The 25,793-nt window shown below is 42.5% G+C and overlaps 1 protein-coding gene across 5 annotated transcripts in view; it reads left to right on the top strand.

Annotated features, from left to right (window-relative positions):
- Positions 1 to 25,674, top strand: part of apbb2a (amyloid beta (A4) precursor protein-binding, family B, member 2a) — a 50,416-nt gene extending 24,742 nt beyond the window's left edge. For 2 of the 5 annotated variants that reach the window (XM_030396307.1, XM_030396308.1), the window contains exons 9-15: positions 6,049 to 6,054; positions 10,077 to 10,191; positions 18,009 to 18,084; positions 22,584 to 22,664; positions 22,749 to 22,867; positions 22,990 to 23,172; positions 24,005 to 25,656. In XM_030396307.1, coding sequence (XP_030252167.1) covers positions 6,049 to 6,054; positions 10,077 to 10,191; positions 18,009 to 18,084; positions 22,584 to 22,664; positions 22,749 to 22,867; positions 22,990 to 23,172; positions 24,005 to 24,184 — 760 coding nt within the window. In that variant the 3' untranslated portion in view covers positions 24,185 to 25,656. Of the gene's footprint in view, positions 1 to 6,048; positions 6,055 to 10,076; positions 10,192 to 18,008; positions 18,085 to 22,583; positions 22,665 to 22,748; positions 22,868 to 22,989; positions 23,173 to 24,004 lie in introns of all 5 variants that reach the window. The other 3 variants (XM_030396309.1, XM_030396311.1, XM_030396310.1) reach the window with 3 other exon arrangements.
- The last annotated feature ends 119 nt before the right edge of the window (positions 25,675 to 25,793 follow it).

Raw genomic sequence — 25,793 nt, 5'->3', positions numbered from 1 at the left:
AGAGATCCATCATTTTATTCAAGGTAACTCTCACTAAAGAGTCAGAGATGGAGGACGGTGAGCATGACTGATACATCCGCTAATCTGTCAACAGTCAGTCACGTAGATAGACTTTCATCAGCATTGGTGGCTGCCTAACACTGAAGACAACAAATCCCATGGACGATGTTACTTGCGCCTTTTGTATTTATTGAGAGACCCACAGCAGCAGAAATTACACACTGCACATTTAGAGTGCTTCCTTTTGCCACTATTAGGCTCAGATTGTCATTTGAAGTATACGATGACGTTCCGGAAAGGATCGCTAAAGAGACAGAGCTTTTTTAGGCGGGTGTGGCTCAGGACATGAAGCCATTGTCCTCTAGTCAGAAGGTTGGTGGTTCAAACCCCGAACCCTGCAGCCACAGGGTTGAAGTGTCCCTAGGCAAGACAATGAACCCCAATTCTGTCTTCCATCAGTGTGTATGAATGGTTATTGTTCCTGATGAGTAGGCGGAAGCTTTCAAGTGTGTGAATGCCGACTTGTGTTTGTGAAGCATTTCAAGTGGTTGATAAGACCAGAAGAGCGCAATGTAACGCGATCACTACAAACACCGAAGAGTGCTCCAACTCCACTTATCTCTGTCTTCAGACAAGTGAGAGTGTTTGAATAAAACTTGAGAAAAAGTTAATTCAGGTTAATCTTTCTTGTTCAACTTCGTCAATGTTTCCCCTTTATTTGTTTAATATGAGAGTGTTGTAAGAGCTCACTGTTCCCGTCTCTACTTTACGAATGTCACTGATTAGTTGGATTACTGTTCTGTCATGATGGCTGACTTTACTCTGCTAAAATCCACAAGCACAATTTTCTTCAACTCATCGGAGAACGTAAACCGAAATGTTAATGTCAAAAATAAATATTCACCAATATATTGTTATTGGATTTTTAGACTCTCAGTCAGACATTACTGTATCAGACTCTAATTAACATCTCGGATATCTAAGCATACTATAGACACAACTTTAAATAGCAGATAGTGGAGACTTTACAGAGCCAGAGTCAATAGTGCACTACTGTAAAACCAACCCGATATCTGTCAGCAGCTCCGAACTTTATTAACGGCTCTGTAAAAGTGTGTACTTTGCTCCTTTTCTGGTTTAATCTGTGAGTTTTATTGGGCCTTTTATCACCATATTCCACATTCCATTACAATAAACTGCAATTAACTTTAGTCACAAGCAGCATTGTTTTTCTGCAAACACAATCATCAGCACTCAGGGGTCCGATTTATAAAAATGCTCAGCAGCGCGTCGAGATGTTTATTAAGTTTGGACAAATGAAAATTTAGATTTTTCCATCAGACACACGTAGATAATGAGAATTAATCGAAAATGAAATAAAAAAAAACACAACAGCGTACGTTTTTCTTACACAGGGAGCTTTTTGGAGGATTTTTCTGGATTAACAACCACTGGTTATTTTCATGAATATGATTATAGCTGTCATATGTGTTTATTTTGCCTTATGCACTGATTATAGTCTTCAACTTGAAGATATTGCCAAGTGCTCGGCTCTAATGGGGATGATTTCACACTGCATCAACTTTTTAAAAAGCTGCTTTTAACATAGGAATCATCGGAAGGGCAACAGCTGCTAAATATGAACATACCTGCGAGGCGATTAGTTATTCTCTTTACAGTGTGATAAAAGGGCTTTCCTCTAAATCACCATCCAGCTGCTGTTGCTCTCACATGTCACACTGCAGCGCTGAATCCTGCTGTAAAACTGGATCAGATCCACATCCACTTTGGACCGAAGCCAAAGTCACAACCCTGTCAGCAGTCGAAGAGTTAGCAGTTCAGTGGCAATCAATAACATATTTCCACACACAGTGTGTACACACACACACACACCTGGTCTCCTTTCCGCTGACAGGAGAGTCACCAGAACTTCCCCTTCAGACATTTCTAATCAGCACTTGGCTGTGCAGTTAGCGTATGTAAGTGCATTAGCATAGCGTCCGCCACCATCCAGACACTCTGCAAAGCTGTTTGATAATTGAAGTCTGTGTGAAGTGTGTGTGATGCCGCGGTGCTCTGTGTGTATGTGTGTGTGTGTGCGTGCCTGACAGATGGTAGGGAGAGGACATGAGTCTCTGCTGAGCGATACTGGGAGCTACAGAGCAGAGGAAAGCACAGCAGAGCAGGCGGGGGACTAGTTACATTTGTGTTGTTTTCACTGCCTCTTAAAAAGCCTCTTTAATCGCAGCAGTTGTGGACACTTTAGCTTTTATTACAGCATTTTATCACCTGAAGATGCATAGTCAAGTTACTCTCTATGTTTTATGGAAGCGCTTGAATCTAAATAATACAGTATTACCAGTGAAACCAGCATTTTATCTACGTTATTGAGTCGTACATTTGCAAATTGTGGCGCTTATGGGCAAAAAAAAAGGAGGGAATGAACACTAGAAAACTCTTTCCTGGGCCTGTTTAGTTGTTAAGTGATGTTGTTGCCAGAAGTAAATAACTTCAGATCATGTGCAGTAGGAAAAGAATTATATATATATGTATTTGTCTGTGTAAAATATTTTTCTACTGCCATTTATACTCCTCATGGTGCGTACACACATTCTACTCACAAAATATACATAAGAGTTTCATATTTATCATCATTTGTCATATTTTAACATTGTACCTTAATTAATCAAATACTAAAGCATGATTTGCACATGAAAATATGGTTAATGTTAATGAAAGTTTTAGCAGTTAAGAAAATAGAAAAGTCAGAACTTAATTGGGCGATATTGCATGACTGTGCGTATAATGGATGGAGAGTCAGATGAAAAGTGTCAATAAAGTCAAAAAGCGCATCATTAATGCCACGACTGGCAAAATCCAATATCACAATATTTTTAACCAGATACCTCAATATTGATATATTGTGGGGATGACTACATGGTAAGTCTAAGTGCTATATTTGAGTCAACTGGAATGGTTTCTGGAAAAAAGGAAACTGAAACAAGTCCAGGCGCGTACGATACAACACTTGATGAGATTTTTGATAAGTAATCATCAGTCATCTGGATATAATGACTAAGTAGGTAAAGTAAAGTGTTAGTGACAAGTAGTGAAGTGCAGAAAGTACATTACTTAACTCTAATGCAGACTTTAAAACCAGGAAAAGACAACAGTTCTGTCATATCAATGTATAACAATATCCAAAATGTAAGACGCTCTTATGTCACGATAACAACACGGTGTCACTTCCAACGTGTCAAATTTGGCAGGTTGGTCAGCGGCCTTCTGCTTCAAGCTGTGACGGTCTACAGCATCAAACTCAGAAGCACAGGACCACCGACCAGCCTGCTGTATCTGATGCATGGGGAGTTAAAAATGGGTTGACGGTGAGATATTTCTAGAGGACCCCTAACTTCAGCTCGTCAGTGCAGCTCATAGTGTGATCACATTGTGACATGAGTGTGGAAAAATCAGCTTTTGGTTGCAGCTTTCTTGCATTAACACTAACAATCAATGGTCCCATTTCATGCAGAAAATCATTACGAAGGAGGCAACGATGCCAATTTCACGACCAGCCTCGGCGTCGGTGGTCCTCAGTGTTTTGCATTATAGATTTTCTTCTCACGTTCCTTCTTCTCACATTTGTCAGCAGTGGAGGATATTCCTACACTAGGTCATGTTTTATTCAACTTCAACGACCGAGACAATCATTTTACTTAGAAGAAATCTGAACACACAACGGTTACCTTCTTGTAAAAGTGCGGGATCAAGCTTAAAGTATTACAAACTGAAACCGAGTTTAAGTACGCGAGGGTGGGATTTCCCTTCACCTCTACATATGCTAATGTTACTACGACACCCTGCTGTGACTGTAGTACTCCTGATGGCGGGTGACGGATGTCAGAGCCGCAGACGTGATGGGTGCTGCGCGACCTTTTTTAAAACCCGGTTCGCCATACATCTGCAACTGTGACCTCATTTAATCTTCCGAGTTGTACACATCCTCTCCAGCCGAGCCTGCCTCGGAGCCATCGGGATCAAAGAGAGATTGGTAGTAGTGAGTCAGTCATCCTTTATTCAGCTCTGGAAATATGTGGAGCGCAGAGAGAGAGAGAGTGAGAGAGAGAGATGAGTGGAGGGTGTCTTGCTTTAACTCATCTCTCTGCCTCGGTGCTTTTCATACCTTTCATCTCGTACCTCTTTTTACCTGTCTTTTTCCTCTCCACCACTTCCTCCCTTCCATCCTGGCCCCCAGTGTGCCTCACACCTCGTTGCCAGGGTTGTTCCTCTCTGCTACACCCCCACCTTTTTTTATTTTGGCTTTCTGGCCTCCTGCCTTTATCACTCTCCTCTCTCTCTCTCTCTCTCTCTCTCTCTCTCCCTCTCTCTCTGTGTGTTTTATCTATCCTGTCTCTTCACTTTCCTGCCAAAAAACTCTCCCTGCATCTCCAAGGTGTGCGTGTCATTCATCTCCAGTTGTCGGTTCGTTCACCCGCCCGCCTGCCTGCCTGCCTGTCTGTCTGCCTGTCTGTCTCTACCATGTGTCACCTTTATCCATTAACATTATTTGTCCTCTCTGGCGCGCTAAAAGACAATTTTTAGGATGTTTTTGCAAACATTTCTGTCCACACTAAAATGCCAAATCAATAGAAAAAATGTGTTAATTTTTCAAAATTTTAAGCAAATATAAAAACATTGCATTAAACGTGTGGACAGGTGCCAGCAGGGCACTGAGGTCATGTTTCTGGAGGAGGATTTTACATTTTGCAACCCCGATTCACAAACAAATTGGGACACTGTGGGAAACAAATCCTTTCTGATATACACTCAATCAAAAACAGTCCAAAAACACAATATATTTAATGTTTTACTGTCAACTTAATTGATGTTTCTAAACACAAAAGACTGTGAACGTTGTGAAATGCTCCATAAACACCTGTTTGGAACATTCTACAGGTAACCAGCTGCATAGATAACAGGTGACAGTATCACGATTGTGTATAAAAGGGGCATCCTCGAAAGGCTCAGTCATGAAAATGGGGCGAGGTGATGAAATACAGCTCAGGGACGCTTCTTAGAAGTTTTCGGTAGACGCAGTTGATTTGTAAAGGCTTGCATTCTGTCTTTATTTACATTTTACACAGCGAGCGAGCCAACTGATTTGGAATCGGGTTGTACAATAACATTCACATTTAACACGCAAACTTTCTTAAGGTTGATTTAAAAGTGTTTCAGACAAAAACGCGTATCTTATGTGGACAGAAGACTACATTAATTTATTGTATCCCCCAGCAGAATTACACATCCGGCACCAGACCAGTAGATAAATGGTGTTCTTTAAAATACTCCATTACCAATCCATGCTACTGCCCTGGGCTTTGGACAGACACAGCACATCTACTCTGTCGAGTCTCAGCTGGTTAAAATTTTTTCTCAATTTTTTTCAGTTTTTTCATACTTTTCATCATCACCTTTCTTGTTTTCTTTTTTGTTTTTCCTTTTAAGTAGGAAATATACATGATAGATCAGTAAAAGCAAAAACAGAACTACATGCGGTGTGCAATGATTATAAAGTAAAAAACATAACTTAAGAGAGAAATGTGCTGAAAGAGCCAAAAAAAAAGGGGGACAGGTCCCTCTCAATATTTATATACACCTTTATATTTTGAACTTCCACCAACATCTGTGTCTCCCCCCAGTGATTAAAAGAAACCTACACCCTTGAGGTGGTTAAAAACGAGTGGCTTGATCACAGCTCATTAATGCTACCAGTTCAGCAGATGGACTGTTTTACCTGAACACATCAAATAAACATTTTATGGTTCTAAGGACAAAATGAACATAAATATAACTTAATGTGAACACCATATGGCTTCATTCCTACTTTACTAGCAGACCAAAATGAAAATGAATATTTCCCCATTTCTGAAGTTCTCAGTTTTCAGCTGTGAAGAAACACTGGCTGAGTGTCGAGGACAAGCAACAACAGAGAGAATATTAACTTTTAGGTGTAGCTGGCTTTGCTTTAGTCTTGTGCTGTCAAAGCAGAGAAAGGTCAGTGTGATCGTGACTATACTGTGTTTTGTGTGTGTGTGTGGGGGGGGGGCTCTGTGCTGGGTTTGAATCAGGTGTGATTTGGTTTCCATCATCAGCGATAAAGCGTTCGCGACACTTTCAGTCCGACCCTCACATGCAGTGGAGAGAGAAGAATAAGTTGCAGTGTTGAAGTAAATGGAGAGCAGCTTTCGGAGCCATTGAGAATTTTTGACAGCAAAAATCCAATTCCGCCAAAATGACTGGCAGTGAAAAAAGGCATGGAGCCGGAATTTGAAATGGAGCAGAGGGAAGTAGAATGAGAAGTAAATGGATTCAGAGGGGGAAAAAATCATGAATGAAAGTCAAACAGAGGGAGATGCAATTTTCATACGGCATGTGCAGAGACATCTATGTGTGGCGCACGTGAGATTTTCAGCAGTTTATATGCGTTGATATACCCTTCTAGTGTGTGTGTGTGTGTGTGCGTGCGTGCATGCGTGTGTGTGTGTGCGTGTGTGTGGGCGACCACCGGCTGTTTGGAGAGGCAAGTTAAAGCAGCAGCAATGACTCTGGTGTTCTGACTGAAGATTCCTGTTTGAAATAAGCTGCCAGCTGCTACACTGACGCGCACACACACACACACACACACACACACACAGCTTCTTACTAAGTGGATCATCAAAGAATCAAAGGCAGCCGATGTTTGAATTAGCCCTCTGTTCTTGCAGCCTGTGCCTCCTTTGTAGCGTACCTGATAATAGATAGAGTGTCACACACTATTTGGAGGAGAGCGGCTGTGATAAGTTACACTGTTGATGTGAATCATTCTGTGTTGCATCTTTCTCTTTCTCTTTTTTTCGGGCGAGGGGGGGGCTTCTCCTGTTGTGGGGAAAAGAAGAGAGAGTGAGGAGAGAGGAGTGAGAGATGGTGATGGCTCTGGAAAGGGAAGGGAAGATTAAAAGAACCGAGGCAAAGCAGAGGATGAAAGAAAGATGGGGAGGAGGAGGAGGAGGAGGAAAAAGGTGGAGGGAAGTGTGTGCGTGTGTGTGTGTGTTGGGGGGGAGGCGCTGCAGTAAGAAAAAACAAGTTGTGTGTGTGTGCACGGGTGTGAGTGAGCATTTTGTACGAAAAGGTGTGCTGTGTCATAATGTAGCAGAGCGCTAAGCCACTGAGATGAAAAGTACACAGAACTGATCTCCAGTGCACACACATACAAACACACACACGCACACACACACACACACACACACGGAGCTCACGGGAAGATTGAGGTGAAAGAGCGTTGTGTCTGTTTCCAACTCACTATGTCTTTTGTATTAACCTTGCTCCTGTTTTTTTTTTCCTGTCCCACCTCCTGCTCCCATTTTTCACCTCACTTTTCCATCTTTTGTCATAAAACAATTCTCTCATCCTTTCATTTTTCCCGCCTCTTAATTTCCCTCCTAACCTCATTTATTCTTTCCTTTCTAACCATTTCTCCCGCCACCCTCCTTTCACCCATCCTCTCACTTCCCTTCTGCTTCCCGGGACCCAGAGAAAGGTAATTGCTCTTTTGTGGTGTGCTCGAGTGTGATATGCCTTCTCCATTGTTTTCAGTAATCGTTGTATCAAGACTCCCACCTCCCCTCCTCATCGTCCTCCTCCTCCTACTCCTTGTGCAATCACATATGTCACTTCAGGCATCAAATCAGTGGCTTTGCTTTTGCCCAGAGTTTGCTGTTGCTCTTCGCAGGAGTGCTACAGCAACTAAAGGTCTAAATCACGGGCGTTAAATCATCAGCGAGCCGCACTGGCCACAGGCTATTTCCTGTTAAGAGTTGCATGCTGTTTTATAGCGTTTTGATCCCCCGGAGAGGCGACAGAAGTCATAAAAGAGCCATTTGTAGTATGCAAGGCAAGGCATCTCCTGCTGCTTCTGGTGACACACCGCTCAAATGTCCCTGAACAAAGTGCAACTGGACGCATACACCTACCACACGCACACACACACACACACACACAAAAACGTCCCATTGCACTTTTCCTTTCTGGCCACAGGCGGGGCGAACATTATCGACCCAAAGTGTGTGAGCACACAATTAAGCAGAGGAGACGGGCCGGATAATGGACTCATAAACACAAAGAGCCCGCTGTGATAAATGCCGGCTGTGTTTGCCATATTTCTGTATGGGGCTATGGTTATTTGGGAGTGTGCACTGTACTGTGTGTGTGTGTGTGTGTGTGTGTGTGTGTGTGTGTGTGTGTGTGTGTGTGTGCGTGCGTGTGTGCGTGCGTGTGTGTGTGCGCGCCGCGCATGAAGCTGCTCAGCTGCATCTGGTGACACTGCCATCCAGTTGGCCTCTCTGCACGTCCCCGCTCGCCTCTCTCACTCCGCCTCATCTGTTTACTCCATCACTGGAAACACATCCGCTTACCTTTTGTTCTTCAGCTTTGTCGCACCTGTTAATGAGGAAGAAACGCGTCTACCTTTCATCTTGTGTGTGTGCCGCCACCCACTCTGTGCAGAAAAAGTTTGCTTCTCGGTGGATCTTCCTCTCCCTGTCTCACCCTCACGCTTGTCAGTTTCCACTGTGAAACGTTGGCACATTGTTTCCTCGGGCACTGGGACACACATCTGCCTCGCTCTATGCTTGTGTGAACCTGTGTGTGTGTGTGTGTGTGTCATCATAGCCGAATCCAGCAACTGCCACTTTTAGTGAAGGAATGAGGCTTATAGAGGAACCTGTTGTCATGTCACATGTTAAAGGGGCTTAAGTTAATCTACTCTGCAAATAAACCTTAACTGCTGCACCAGGACTTGCAGCAGTAAGCTCATGGCAGCCGTCTAGTTGTAAAATAACGAATGAAACATTTTAACAATGAGCGAATGAGCTAATTAGAGTAGGGCAAATGTGTCATGATGCAAAACGGGGTAATAAAAAAATGTTGCGTTGCTTTTTAAAAACTTCTGCATGAAATTTTGTGAAACTCTCCACGCTCACTCGTTATTCCAGTCCCAAACGCCTGACGATGCACAACGGTTGCAGCAGCGGTCGGGTTTGAAAGTGTTTCTTTCAGAAGAGAAGACAGGTCCAAGGACAGACTGTTTTTTGATGTTTGCGGTGAGTCACCTCCTAACAACACATACAGAATGAAGGAGAAGATGTAAAAACCCACTCCAACACAACAGCTCCTGATAAGGGGAATGAGGATAACTGAGAATAAAATCACTGAAAATGAAAAGTAATCAAGATATTTCCAGACGCTGCCGATAACAAACTGAAGGAAAAAATGCTGAAGGGAGTGTAAAAATACAAATTGGCAATCATATCCGCATATTAGGTTTAGGCCTTTGGGAAGAGTTGTTTAAGCTTAGTGTCCGAAAGTGGGTTCTCGGAGGAGTGATACCAGAAGGCTCTGAGAGGGAAACTGTAACCTATTTGTTGAGCTTCTAGCAGCAGATAATCAGTGCAATGAAGTTAAGTACATAAAATCAGACCCCCACATACAATATATGGAATGAAGAAGTGTTATGAGACGGAACAAATGTCCCTTAGTTATAACGGAAATTAACAAAAAGATGAGATTCTGTAATGGGATCATTAATGCAATGAGGTTATTTATCATAACATATCTTAAACCTGAATAACCCACAGTTATCTTCTCCCAGATCCCTCATCAGAGTCACCAATACACGCAAAATTAATTTAACCTCTTATTGAGGAAAGAAAATGTTTTTTGAAGGTACGCAGCCATCTGCCTTGAATGGAGAAAGCAAAAGATGGAGACAGAGAGAAATATGGTCAAATTTTTGATTACAAAGGGCTGAAACTTGCACTGAAGTCACTGAAATTTAAATAGAAAACAGGTGCACACGCTGGATAAATGTTGAATAATCCGTATAATGAGACAACAGGTTGTTACCTACAGCCCCTTTAACAAGGCAACATGTTTGGTCCATCTGCTGTGGAGGTGCAACGAGGTATATCGTGTTTGTTTTGCCACCTGCATTAGCGATTCACGTGTGGCTAATTGTTCTGTGCCTTCCCTCCGTGTTTCAGGGACTTTGCCTACGTGGCGAGAGACAAGAACACGCGCGTGCTGAAGTGCCACGTGTTCCGATGTGATACTCCTGCCGCAGCCATCGCCACAAGTCTCCACGAAATCTGCTCCAAGGTGGGTGTCATTATTGCTGCCGCCTCCGCATGAATGAGCTTATCTGCTGCTCTGAAACTAGCTATCAAGCTTTAATTAGGGGGACTACTGAAGAGAGAACAAAAATCTTTTTTCTGCTGATGCAGTTATCCAGAGCCACGTTTTAAGGTTGTAAGTTTAGATGCTACTCCTACATGGATGTTTTATTAAAGAATCCAAAGGACAGGAGTGAAAAACAAGATTTCTGTGATCTTTTCTTTAGAGAAGTAAGAGCCTGGAGAGGAGATAAGATTCAGGGTCACAGAGCATATGGGTTTCTTTAAAAAAGTTTTTGGTGTATGTGGGTATGTGTGTTTGTGAGTGTGAAAGCTTGTGGTAACAGTGTCTTAACCCTTTCAAGGACGGGGAATCACGGATCCTTAAGGATGCAAAGCTGCAGCATCAATTGAATACAAACTTTCCTCCCTCACTCACACACACACACACACACTAAAAGTAATCCCCTCCTCTCCCATCGCGGTCATTCTATTTGCTGCCGTCTATCTCCTGAAAACAGAGATGACAGTTGTAAAGAGATTTAAACTCACTGGTTTCACTTTTTGTTCCGTTTAAGAATCAGTTTGGCAGCCAATAAAATCTAATTTTAAAATGTGCTACAGTGAATTTAATGTGTTATATAGTTCTTTTGACTGCTTCTCATATTGGGTCAAATGGCCAGAGAACAAACAATTTTAACTCAGACAAACAAAAAAACACTGTGAAGCTTTACGTTAAGTAGTTACTAAGGAACAAGTGAGAAATTAATCAGGAACGACCTGATAATTACTGAATCGTTTGTAATTGATCCTTGAATAACTGTAAATTGGGGACTATATTAGTGGAGAACAGACTGGGACAAGACTAAGCATCAGTAGTGTGACAGAATATGACCTGGATGTGAACATGAATCAATGTGTATGTATGTTATTAAAGAGCTGAACAAGTGTAAACTCAGTAGCTCACTGTCATAAATCATCATGTACAGAGGGACGACTTAGTAACTGCTCAGTACTGACTCGCTTTATGTGAGGGGTCCACAAAAAGAGTAACTAATGTTTCAGTAATTCATATTTAATAACTTCCTACTAGTTTTGCATGCACTGAGCACCATAACACCAGAAACAATTTGACACCAATCTGTCAGTGGTTGTTGCTCCTCCACAAAAGCAAGTGTCTGAGATGTCTTGCTTCAAACATGACCTTGCGAGTATTCAAACCAAACGAATTTGCTGATCCTCAGATCAACGGATTCTCCCTACAGAGTCCGATGAAGCTCTGGGATCAAAGGTAGCTCTGGTGATGTGTCACACATGTTCATCACTAGAAGTAGCAGTTCTTGAGACTCCATCATGTAATTCACTGACAGCTGAAGCCCTGTCACAGCACACAACACGCAGCTCTGGTGATGTCTCTGTTACACGAGCAGTATCAGAATCTACGTCCTGTGAACCACTGTGAACTGAAGCTTTGTAGCACAGCAGCAGCTAAAATTCAAAGCAGTGCGTGTCTCTCTTTTATATGAATAAGTGGCAGCTGAAGCCCCTTGACCTCCTGACTCTTCGTCAGCTTCCCTGTAGGTGACAGGTTCTTCTCAGTCATGTAAGCAGTCGGTGGGACCAGAGCATGTGAGCGGAGCTGAGCGGCGAGAATCTCCGCTCCCCGCTTACGTGGGTGTTCGCTCCTTCGCTTCATCGCTCATCGTTAAACCAGACAGCTCCGCTCAAAGACCCCTCTCCACTCACCTTAAATTTCATTCAGCTCCGGTGAAATCGCTCCACGCTCGCTCAAATTTAAAAGAGGGAGCAATTCCTGATGTTGCACCTATATGACCTGTCTGCTTGCTTTTCGAAATGTTTTACAAACTCCATCTCTCAACGAATGACCTCTGATGTAGGCTAACCCTTGAAGGCACACGTGAGTCTGGACTTGTGCATTCCCTAGACTCGTGGAGAGCGGTATCGGAACGGAACTGGAGCAAAACGGAACCATCGCTCTGGCCTTTGGATTAAAACCCGCTCTGCGCTCACATGCCCTGGGTGGGACAGACGGTCATAAATGTAAAGCAGCATCTGCACAAAAGCTGGTCTGGTGAGTCATTGTGACAAACCTTAAGGCTTACTATGAGTGACTCATCTTAGCTTTAAGTTGAAGTCGCCCTTCTAGTAGACTCAGAAATGCCGTCATGAGGCGCATTTACTATCTTTGGATTGCATCATCCAGATTTCCGGCCATGTCCCTCGATGAAAATGGCTCTACACCAGTTGTTGTATTGTATTCATCTGGCGACTTACCTGCACTCTGGACTGATGCAGCTCTGTTTCCTGCTGAAATATTGCCAGGTGTTCTTCATAACACTCAGCAGGTTGTCCCCTGTCTGACCCAGCGGGTGTACACCAGTGATAAACGGAGCTTCAAGGGAAATGATTGACGCCTATTCACAAGAATGCCATGATACATCTCAGTCCTCACAAATCAATAGCTTTAAATTTTGGGAGGCAAAAGGCCACATCTGGAGCACAAACCTTCACTTTGGACACTGGACAAACCAAAGTTGATTAAGTTTACACTGAAGGGCTGTCCTTGTGTATGACAAGTATAATACTCCAAGGTCTGAGGCCTCTTGGGAGATGCCAATACACCTCAGGGCTTCTGATGTGGAGAGCAGCTGTTGTGTGACAGGGAACATTTGAACATTTTTCTCTCTCTGATCAGGTCCCAAAGGCTCCTATCCAGCATCTCAAAGGCGAGGCATGAAAGGTCTTGGAAATTGAAATTGTGACTTTTGACCCAGAGAGTTTCCAGCATTTCCGATTCTGTTTGCTTCCAACGATGTAATCCCCACTCTGTTTGTGAATCTCAAACTCCCTTTCAAACTAGTCAAAAAACCCACCAACAAGGGGGATTACGATAAACGGAGAACAGCATAAAATCTCAATGTATGCTGATGACGTATTGCTGTATCTTACAAAACCTGCAACAACAATACCACATTTAAAGGACATCATTTTCACTTATGGATACTTCTCGGGCTACAAATTAAACGTGGACAAAACAATGGCCATGGATATAGGTGGCAACATCTCAGATATAACTAAATTGCAGAGTGGGTTTAAATGGCCAGTAGATGGCATCAAATATTTAGGCATTCATATACCACCTTCTCTAGAAAAACTATATGATTTCAATTATAAAAGTCTAATTCATAACATTAGTAAGGACTTCGACCGATGGTCTATACTGCCCCTATCCCTGCTGGGCTGCATTGAGAGTGTCCGCATGACTGTGCTGCCTAAATTACTATATTTGTTCCAAATGTTACCTATTGACATCCACAAAACTACATTTGACACACTGGACAAACTAATTTCAATATTTATCTGGCAGAGAAAGCGACCAAGAATCAGACTAAAAGTGTTACAGTTATCTAAAGCAAAGGGAGGGCTCAAACTACCTAATCTGAGATACTACTTTTGGGCTGCGCAACTAAAACCGCTAATAATATGGATTCAGGACTTATCATATACACGCTGGCTCAATATTGAAAAGTGTTTATGTGAAAGACCTTTACAGGCCTTGCCATTTTTAGATGTCCATCCAAGTAAAATAAATATGGGTGATTGGACCAAAATCACATTAAAATTTGGAAGACAATAAAATCTACATTTGGGCTGCCTAAAACAATCTCAGCACTTACAAATATTGGATACATGAATGATTTTGTGCCCTCTAAATTAGATACAGGGTTCAAAAAATGGTTCAAGTATGGACTCACCAATTTACATCAACTCCACAACGCTGGCAATTTTAAATCATTTACACAGCTGTCGGAGGAATTTAAGCTACCAAGCACAGATTTCTTCAGATACTTACAGTTATTTCTTATTAAAACACAAGGACTGGGACAAAGTTGATAAACCAACGCTAATTGAAGAGTTACTGATTAAAGTACAAACAAAAAAATGGGATAAGAAATTAATAAGCTATTGTTACCAAATATTCCTGAGCATGAATTTGAATAATACTGCACAGGTTAAGGAGAGATGGGAAATGGAAATTAATTCTAACATATCACATGATATGTGAGAGGAAATATGTACTGAAGTACATTTGGTTACTAATTCAAATGTATGGAGAGAATTTAAATGGAAGGTAGTCATGAGGTTTTTTCGGACACCTGAAATTACAGCAAAATTTAGCACTACACACTCAAATAAATGCTGGAGAAACTGTGGTCCACACATGGGCAATCAGACCCACATACTCTGGCTATGCCCACAATTGGAAGCATTCTGGAAGGAAGTGTTTGAAACACTTAATAAAGTATTTGGTGGAAATATTACAATGGACCCAATGGTGGCCCTACTAGGTCTATTACCAAGAGATATGGAAGGAAGAGCCAAAAAATATCTCTTACAGATACTACTAGCAACAGCAATTAAATGCATTACAGCAAGGTGGTTGAAGCCTGACCCTCCAACACACAGTATGTGGACTGAAAGAATAAAGGGGATATATCAAATGGAACAAATAACATATTCCCTGAGACTTCAAAAACATATATTCACTAAAAGGTGGAGCCCTGCTATGGGTATACTGATATGATTCCATTTCTTTTATTTCATCTTGCTTTATTCTATTTTATTTTACATTTTTCTTTGTCATCATAGTCTTCGTCTCTTTTGCTGTACCATAACTGTTACCTTATGTATGAAACAGCAGATATGGTGAATATGTTTCTGTACATGATTTTGAATGAAACTTAAATAAAAACTAAGTTTAAAAAAACACCAACATCTGGTTGTTGTCTCTAATGCGAACGAGTACAATCGCTAATTTCACCCCCCTTTGTCAGACGTGAAGCTATTACTTGTGTTGAAGTTCAGGACGTTGGTTTGTTCTAACTTTTGGCTCTGTTCAAGCAGCGTTGAACACTGTTCAGTTGGCTGTGAGTTTGAAAGAGAGACTGAAGTAAAAGATAGCATAATAAGAGTAGCCACCGCTATAATGTCAGTGGCTTCCGCATCACCATTCGAGCCATGTTGCCCCAAGTAAATCCAGCTGTCTGATCAGTGCTGTGCACTGTGCATGTGCAGCTCCAGAAATCACAATGTGTCCTATTCAGAAAGTTATTGCTGAGGACTTTTTAAAACAAGTTCCACATTTCTGGTTTTCGGCGTAGTTTGAGTTGCTATGGTGACATGTGTCCTTCTTATCTGTCACAAGGTCAGTGAAAAAGTTGCTCTGCAGTAGTACAACAGACACATTCTAAACCCCTTAGCCATTATTTCAAGCTTAAATTCAAGCATCAAATTTTACTCACTCATGCTGTATATATCAGCCACCTAAATATACACCTGAATTTATTGATCATGATCCCTGCATGATGCATGAAATGAACAAAAATACCCTATCTTGCAATGTTAAAAGTTAACGGGGGTCTATCCTCTATTCAAGTATAGTGAAAAAGCTCTTCAGTGTTTTTTGTGTCATTCTGCCCACAAACTAACCAACCAACAAACACGTGAACGCGAAAACACAAACGCCTTGGTGGTGGTAAATAACAGACTTCAGTCAGAACAGCACCTGAGCTCATTAGAATACTTCAGTGTGAAGTCTTTTCCGGCCTACTGGCTTCCCTTCACTCACAGATAGGTTCCTAACACAAGTGTGAGAAGTGCACTGGTCAGGGTCAGTCATTAGATCACAATGGAAGTTGACAATGAATGTTTTCCTGCTAGCCAATGTGTACTGCAGTGTAACAGTAATAGACACACACACACACACACACACACACACACACACACACACACACACACACACAGCCTTCTGTCCACAAAGAGAAACTGTGCTCTGTCCAGCAGTGACCTTGTAAAGGATGAATCTACCTGGAACGACGGATCTTCTCCACCCATTTAGAGTGGAAGGTTTTTTTCCGTTAATGTCTTCTTATCGCCTCCCCCAAACTGAAGGAGGACTATATATCTGTCTATGTGTGTGTGTGTGTGTGTGTGTGTATGTGCGTGTGTGTGTATGTGCGTGTGTGTGTGTGTGTGTGTGTGAGAGAGAGAGAGAGAGAGAGAGAGTGCGACCATGGCTCTTCACACCACCTATTTTAAACATAGTGGTAGTTTTCTCTTTACTGCAGCGGAGAAACTTGGTGACCCGAGTCTTGCAGCTGCGCTGAGCGGGGTTCCTTTCAGTGTGTGTGTGTGTGTGTGTGTGTGTGTGTGTGTGCGCGCACCAACGTTTTTCTTGCATGTTCCCCTGTGAGCAGAGCTGCAGACTCACCATACACTTTGATTAATGACACCTACAATTAATCAAGTATCTGTAGCAGCATGGGTGCAGCAGCTCAGTGCAGAGGCCATGCAGAATATTCAAGACTCTTTACAGAGTGTGTACACTGCAGCATGAAGGAAGGAAGAAAAAAAAAAAGAAATGAGACAGCTTCTTTGGAGACTCAAACAATCAATCAATCAATCATTTCAAAGACAAGCTTTTGCACGATGAAACTGGTAATATTCCATATTTTTCTTATTCTCAGCAGAAAAAAATGAAAGTAATAATAAATTCTTCTAGCAGGAACCTGTGCAGGCAACTCCTCATACAGCTTATTCTTCTGTGCCATAAAGCTCTATTGCTGTATATAAATGCACTATGAATACAAATACTACACCAAATCCACTGCAAACGTAGTCCTCAGTACGTAACAAATCCAAGCCTTTCTGTTGAGAATGTTAGAAATCTAATAAAGCAACAAAATATTTTAAAAACACCACCTCTCACTTTAATGCACTCGACTTCAACACCACTGCAACCCTATGTTCTACTCAAGACCACCTATACCGAGACCAAGTCATGACCAAAAAAGGAGTGTGTCGAGTCAAAGATAAGGCCGTGACTCCCTCACATCCTGACACACTTGTGTTTAATGTGAAACACTCAAATTATAGGCAGTCGTCAAAGTGACCTCATACAGCCACCTGAGCATAGGCAGCACTCACAGAACACAAATGACGATTCCTCTTTCTTCACCTCTTTCATTGCCAGATACAGTATTCTATGTGCAAACAAATAAAAAACAAGGAGCTGAAATCAATGTTACCATCTTTGTTCAACACTCATGCATCAGGTTCTCTGGTTGACTCTTGCCTCCCAATAGCAACCATCATTAAAAACAAAATGTATCAAAGACCGAAGAGACAAGAGCGAGTAAAGATGAGATAGATTCGAGACAAGATGAAACAAGACTTTCAAAAGTGGATTTGAGACCGAGAACTATCTCAGCGCTACAACACCACTGCAAACTGCCACCTCAATCATGAACATATAATTAGATTAATACCTCTCTAAATATCAAAACTGAACGTTATTCACATTAGCATATTTACCTAATATGTTAAAGGAAGAACTTATGGCAGTGCTGTTGTATTAAATTGGATTACACTAACGTGGATATTTGTGACCCTGAAGATCGATGTGCAATGAAACATACTAGACATAATTCTCATTGGATTCATTTCCAATAACTAAAATATAGAATATCACCGGCCTTATCCTCCTAATTTATGTTGTAAATGTGTTTCAAAAATTAAACATCTGATATAAATTTGTGAGACAATCTGAACCTAAAAGACTCCTGCTGTGTTTTGCTCTTAACCATAACTTACCTCGTCTCCTCATCAACCAATTCTGGTTGCTTACCCCTTCTCTCCTTCTCTGTCATCCCTCCTGTCTTCTCTTTCTTTCTGTGCCATTCATCCTCCCCTCTTTCCATATTTCCTTCTCCCCTCGTCTAGATTATGGCTGAAAGGAAAAGTGCCAAGGCTGCAGCTGGCAGCTCCTCCCAGACTGGCTCCGATGTACCCCTACAAGGTACCCACACACACACACACACACACACACACACACACACACACAACACACACATCTTTTTTCTTTGAGTCTTGTTCTTTTGTAGTTCCCTCGTGAGAGAATTGGATTTGTCAGCCATGTGCTATCTCCCCTGCTGTGATTTCTTGTCTCTTATTACAGCGTTCCTCTTCTGAAACTGTGTATATGTTTTTTAAAAAATGACCTTATCGCCTCAGGAGCTACTCTGAACATTTGTTAATAGAAAAGATAGCAGTGTTTGGTTCCATTACACACAGATATTGCTGACTCCGGAACAGCTCCGCACACCACAATCGCTGAGCTTTATCCTCCCAGCGCTAATTCTATTCACCGTTTCCCATTTCGCTAAGTCCCACTGCTTGTTCCTCTCAGTCCCAAGTAATTATAGGAAGAAAGAGAAAAAGCACCAGCGCGATTCATCCTCTGCTGTAACTTCAGCTGGTGTGTGTATCTGCTGAGCGTGGGGGGAAAGGAGCTCAGGCATCAGAATATAAAAGAACTATATCGGCTCCTCACTTACAGAGGCACTCGACCTCATTAAAACCCAATTAGTGGTTCTTTGAGGCAAGGCCTGGTGCTCCGTGGCACACATCCCAACCCCAGGATCAAAGAAGTTATTGGTGAAACATCCCTTGCATCTTTTAAAGCCATTACTTGTTGAGCTCATGGTCTTTTAACTGAAAACCAGTTGGTATCCAGCGAGAGGAGATGCCCTTGAAGTAGATGTACCAATCTGTTATCACTAGAGGTGAAGCAGTTCCTGTTCTCGTCTGGATTAGATCTCTTCAGGGTAGCAGGGAGTGTGCAATCCCGTGTTGGGACACATTTTAGGAGGAGATTAGCGCCAAATGATTTGGGATGAGCTCCATCACCAGGATAATGGCCCCCGCTGTCGTCATCAGATTTGGCCGGGAACTCGCGCATGAGAGGCTCTCACTGTTCATCATTCCTGTGGCCACTGTTTTCTGGGCTTTAGCAGTACATCATGACTGAGGGATATTACCGACTCAGAGTAACACTGATGAGGTGAATCCAGGCAAAAGCCATTATCCCTGATTGATTCCCCTCCCTCAGTCCATACCGATCACAGGGAGATGAGTTCATGATGAATGGTTAAATCTCTGGTATTCAGTAATTAAGATGTGAGTTGTGCAACATGGGCAAAACCCCAAAATGAGGAAGATGTCACATGTGTGCTGGCTTATCTCTATTCAAAGTTTAACCTAACACGCCCCACCACCTTAATGGAGTGATGTGACGGTGTACTCCAGGCCACTGTGATATCATCACAGGTGCAATAGAGCACAGTTCTGACTACACCCAACCACACCCGTGTGATGGATGCAGTCAGAGGTCACAAAAGGTTTGAGACTTTCATCCAGGAGAAGGCATCAAAACACTGCTGCTCTTCAGCCTGTTGTTGAGTCACGACGCTTGCACTGTGTAAATGATTCAGGCATCTTTTAAATGATTCAGATCTTTTCTGTGCTTTCATCTCACAGCGACAGTGTGCCTTCGTGATAGTATAACAAAAGACATGAAGGGGTTGGAAAGTCTAAAAATGTTCAGATTGCCGAGCACAACACAGACTCAAGAGTGGTGCAGTGTTGTCTGATTGCAGATATCACTTGGAGAGCAATATGTTAATATGCAATATCATGAATGCATCAAACATTACAAAATTGATTAATTTTGAAGTGCTCTGTTTGCTGTCCATATTTTTTATATGACAAAAGGTGGGCAACAGGCGATTTTAGAGGGTACGCAGGGAGATGCCGCCCCCCTTGTTAGCAAAATGACCAAACTGCATCGCCTTTGTTAACCTGCCATCCCTCTCCATCCCCCTGAGATCACTAATAGGCAGACCACTGTCCGAGACTGGGCCCAGACTAACCTGTCCGGACGTGGACCTGTAGCTGATATATTATTGAAATTGATTACATTTTCACGGGAAGTGCAAATTTCAATGCAGTTTATTTAGCCTTGGAGAGACTAGTGGACCAGGAAGCTCACAGACCTGCATGCATTTTAAATCCCTCACGTGATGCCACTCAGCAAATCAAATCTGTGTTTTGAGCTAAGCGTTGCAATTTGAGTTGAACAGATTCAAAACACAAAGTTGAGAGATGAGACGAGAGACGAAATTTGGAGAAGTAAGTCAGCGAAAACAAAACTCTAATCAAGAGCGGACTCTTGGATGTTCATTCCTCCCACAGGCAGTTCAAAATTAGCGTGACTCATGTCTGAATCCATAACAGGTTATTAAAAGCAGCACCGAGAAGCAACACTACGAGACAAAGGACAGCGCGCGTGTCGAGCAAACACAAATCCCAACCGAGGGCACAGGGAACCAAATAGTTCTTACTGCAGTGAGTCGAAATGCAAGTTAGATATTGCGAGGTGAAATTATAGCTAATGAACGGAACCAATTATATGGAGCCAAATTGCTTTCATTGACTTAACAATCGCAGCATTTACACGCTCTGATACAGTGGGTGGTGGAGTTGGTTCCCAATCCGTCAATAAACACAGAGAAGAAGTGCAGCAAGCAGTTGTCACCCTCAGGATGTCAAAATGCTGCACCTGTGTAGAACCACACAGCGTAGAGAGCCAAATATGATGGCTGTCATCAAAGAAAAGGCAAGGGACTTCCTGTTTGCGTCCCGAAGAGGTTGACATAAATAAAAGATGTGAATGTCGATTAGAGAAAGGATGATTTAATAGAGTCTAAAGTCTGAGTCTCCTCTTGGCTGTCTGTGCAGGAAGAGGAAGAGGAGGTGCTGGTGGAATGTCAGGACATCGACTCATTCAAATATGTGAAATATATGATGTGGACGTATTTTCCAATTTCAGAGGAAGACGAGTTTTAACACAACAAATCATATTTAACCTTATGAATGATAAATGAGCAGTTTTAGCTCACTGCATCTGAGCCCTCTTGACCTCAGGTGTGCATAAACTACAGAGAAGCAGATACTTATTGGAATCTGCTGAAAATAGAAACCACACCTTGCATTCCTATTACCAGTGGTGACCAATGCAGCAGGGCGGCTGTAGCTCAGCGGGTAGAGCAGGTCGGCTAGTGATCGGAAGGTTACTGGTTTAAAATCCCAGCTCCGGGCTGAGCTGAGCTGCATGTCCAAGTGTCCTTGAGCAAGATACTGAACCCCAAATTCCTGATGTGCGGTTGGCACCTTGCATGGCAGCCTCTGCCATCAGTGAGGGCCCTGCAATCAGCTGACGACTTGTCCAGGGTGTACCCTGCTCTCGCTCAGAGACAGCTGGGACTGGCTCCAGCAAAAACCCCCGCGACCCCATAAATGGATGGATGGACCAATGCAGCCTTTAATGTCCAGTCCTAAGCTGTGTACGCGGTGGTGTCAGAACGTTCAACTTGTCATTTACCTGTGTGATACATTTTAGCATCTGACCTGCCCGTATCCAAAACACTTTATCCAGAGTATTTGGGCATTTGTCGTTTTTATGAGTGAGTCGACAGTAGAGAGATGACAAGTAATTAGGGAAACAAATTGCCTACAGGGTTCAGACCTTCCAATCCGCCCACTCCACCGAGCTTACTGAAGATGGAAACAGTTTAATGAGTTGACATTTCGGTCTGATATCAGGCAAGGAGGCAAAGGACCCGAGGGATAATGCTGCACACGGCCGGCACCTTAAACTCTTACATACAGTCAGCTGTCGTTAGGTTCACATATAAATGCCATCAGTGACAAATTGAACTGGATGTCTCATGAATCAATAATGAACATTTAAATTTCACAGTCTCCAATTTTTACATTTTTTATTGCAATTGTCTACTCAGTTTTGAAATCCATGTTGACAAACAGCGCTGCAGATATTTAATAATTAATCATTCATGTCAGCATTTTGAGCTGGATTCTGTTGAATATTTGTCAGTTTTGTCTTCTGGCACATTTAAGGGTCTTTCAATTGCGTGGATAAACATTTCACCGCTTTTTAGTGTGTGGCATTCCGCCTTGTCAGAAATCATCTCAGGCTCGTGTAGCTTATTGCGCGACGTGTTAATAGCGAGGACCCGAGGGTAACACGATGTGAAGGTGTGCGGCTGATTGAAATGCAGGTGAGACCGCGTCTTTGATCCTTCTCGTTTCTCTCTGCATGGCGATCTCCTCCGCCTGCAGGACGTTGTGTAAACAGGCACAGCTGGGCTCCTCGTGCAGAAAAAAACTCTGAAATCCTGCACGTTCATGTGTGAATATATTTATCATGCCCTAATCATGTCAACAGCCCTCTAAATTATTAAAATATTCACCAATGTTTGTTTATTTCTCTAGTTTAAGCCAATTATCATGTGTGGACTTCTCTTTTGGAACTTTGTGTTAGATGTTGTTGTGTGATATAAATTCCCTGCGGGTGAGCCGTGCGTGTGTTTTAATGTGTGTGTGTGTGTGTGTGTGTGTGTGTGTGTGTGTGTGTGTGTGTGTGTTTTCTCTCTGCAGAGTTTCCCATGCCAAAGACTGAGCTGGTGCAGAAGTTTCACGTTCTGTATCTGGGTATGACATCTGTGTCTCGCCCCATAGGTAAACCCGTACGCACATAATCACACCTCCTGCATCCTGTAATAAACTCTGTCACACTGCTCAGTATCTCGTGTGATTTGTCAGCAGGTATGGACATCATAAATGGGGCCATAGATACCCTCCTGTCCTCCACAGGCAAAGAGGACTGGACTCCTGTCATACTGAGTATCGCCGACACCACTCTGGCTGTCATCAAAGAAAAGGCAAGGGACTTCCTGTTTGCGTCCCGAGGAGGTTGACATAAATAAAAGATGTGAATGTCGATTAGAGAAAGGATGATTTAATAGAGTCTAAAGTCTGCGTCTCCTCTCGGCTGTCTGTGCAGGAAGAGGAAGAGGAGGTGCTGGTGGAGTGTCGCGTCCGCTTCCTGTCCTTCATGGGCGTCGGACGGGATATCCACTCATTCGCCTTCATCATGGACACGGGGAACCAGCATTTCCAGTGCCATGTGTTCTGGTGTGAGCCCAACGCAGGCAGTGTGTCTGAGGCTGTGCAGGCAGCATGTGTGGTACGAATATTTCATTATTTTGCCATCAGATGAGACTATTGGTCATTATTTCTAAATATGGCATTGTATTTAAAGGAATATCAAAATATATGACAACATTTTAGGAAAAAATGCTTTTTGCTTTCTTGTAATTACATAGACGAGAAGATCGATACTGCTATCGCTGGTTAGCCTGGCTTAGCATAGAGGCTGTAAGCGTAAATAGCTGGTTTGGTTGTTAAATGTAGACAGAAACTGAAATGTAGAATGACACAATGACTGTTAACATGCACTCAGTTTATCCCCTTTTCCAAAAAAAGACAATAGTCCTACTAAACTGTTTACATAGCTAATGAAAACTAACATTCCAATAATATTCCTGTCAACATGCAGCGTGCATATTCTAATTAACGCTCCAAAAGGCTAGGCGGTGGGTAAAAGCCAAGTGACTTTTTTGCTCATGTTCAGTGTATAATATATTTTACTTATTCAATTCACTTTTGCCTCAGTATCCTGTTATGGTTTTTTAACCTTTATTTTTACTCCCTGAACTTTATCAGAAATATCTGCATAAATCAAATATAGGATCAAACCTGTTTTTCATTCAAATGCCTTGGATAATATTATAATGGAAAAGACATCCAAGTACACCTTAAAAACAATCAGCAAATTTTGACTGGCTTTTTTTCTTTTTTTTAAATTACTTTAAATTCATCCATTTTCAGACAAACCAAATGTAAAATTGGGATTTTATAACTGACAGAAACTGAAGGTTCTCCTGAATCAAATGATGTATGTTAACCCAAAACCCAGGTGACAACAACCCATCTAACCCTGTGCTCTTCTTCCTCAGCTGCGGTATCAGAAGTGTCTGGTGGCACGGCCGCCCTCCCAACGCGCCGGCTCCTCCTCCTCCGCGCCCTCTCCGGACTCGGTGACCCGCCGGGTGACCACCAGCGTGAAGCGCGGTGTCCAGTCTCTCATAGACACTCTGAAAACCAAGAAACAGCCGTCAGAACTCCCTCAGCAATGACCGTCACCGGTGACCACAGCACCCCACTCCCTCCCCTCCCACCCCCAGCTGACGCCTGGACGCCACTCACACACTACCGCCACAACAACACGTAATCCGTACCAGCCATGGTAACCAATGATGTACATATATGTTAACAAACACCACCGCAGTTGAAGGAAAGAGGAGCGATCATCCAGTATGTCTGATGATTAAAAAATAAATAAATAAATAACAAGAAGACTTATCTATTTCATGAGGAGGAATGTGTCACTGGTTGAACATTGACCTTTGAACGCTGCTGAGTCCAAGCAGCTTCACTGGCCCCTCAGTGTCTGTGATTTCTGGGCTAGATGGATTACTCGACAAAGAGCTCTACAGACAGGATGCAGAATAACCCAGAGGAGAAAGACTCTGTTAACGGACTCAGTTTTCTTTCATGCTCTGTCTCCTTCTGTAAAAACATCCATCAGCACAGTCAGAGCTCCAGGACTGGACGCCAAGCTTACAGGAGCCATCCAGGACAGAGAAAGGTGTCGAATTGCTGTCATGGGATTCCGACAGGTGAATATCGAAAGCCACCAAGACCAGATAGACAAGACCTGTCAACACCCCACTCCACTACCAAAAGGCATAAAAATGTTTCGATCCCTTGGATGTGTGACAGACTTGAAGCAGATGGATGTCCTCTGAGGATGAATGAAGTGATTGTAATGATGACGTGTATGTAAATGATTGTACGTAGGAAGAGAGAATTTAGGGCAAAAGGCTTGTAGATATGACGGAGAAGACGACAGAGAAAGAGACAGACGTGGGTTTTGATTTTGCATGTTTTCTTGATGGGATAAAGTTTTATGTTGACGAGGTAAGAAGAGTGTGAACACATGAGAAATAGATGCTCTCAGCACAAGTCATCTCCACTTGACCATGACTGGATTTACACTGGCAAAAAATAAAAAGGAAAAAAAATCTAACCTATACATGAAAGGTTAGTCTCAACCCCATTTACTGAAATAACTTAGAAGATTGTCAGTTTTTACTTTCCACTCCCTGACGAATGAGATCAGCAAAAAGAAAGTGATCAGTTTTTAAATGTACGTATTTTAAATTAGTTAAGACTGTCATTTTTTTTTTGCACACATTATAAAAAAAAGCTGAGCGTAAAAAGCTCGGGAATGTTACATTTCTTACGTTCAAACTTTACAATTTCCTCAGGAATCTTTATGCATACACCCGAGATTTATGTGGTAGCAAGAAATTCAAGATCCAGGCCTCGACTCTGGCAGATGTGAAGCGCTCTTGGCTGTATGAACAGTGGTACACAACAGTGTTTGTCCTGCTGGGACAGCATGGGAAAGATCAAATCTGTGCCAGACTGTAAGAGTTAACGATATTTTCTCTTCCTCAGTAATCCAGCCAGTCTACTCCCACTCACACACACACACATACAAACACACATAGGCACATACAGCAGTAAAAAAAAAAAAAAAAAAGAAAGTCTGCTGTCACTGCTATCAAAACCTTCACAGTGCTCCTATGGCTCGGGGCCACCACCTGCACTCGACATGAACTCTGTGAATGAATGCAGTCCGATCTAAAGGAAAATGATACACAGACAAAACGAAACAAA

Source organism: Sparus aurata, chromosome 18, assembly GCF_900880675.1.
Source record: "Sparus aurata chromosome 18, fSpaAur1.1, whole genome shotgun sequence".
NCBI classification, from domain to species: domain Eukaryota; kingdom Metazoa; phylum Chordata; class Actinopteri; order Spariformes; family Sparidae; genus Sparus; species Sparus aurata.
Note: the sequence above shows the minus strand (reverse complement) of the source record. Positions and strands in the feature narration are given on the sequence as shown.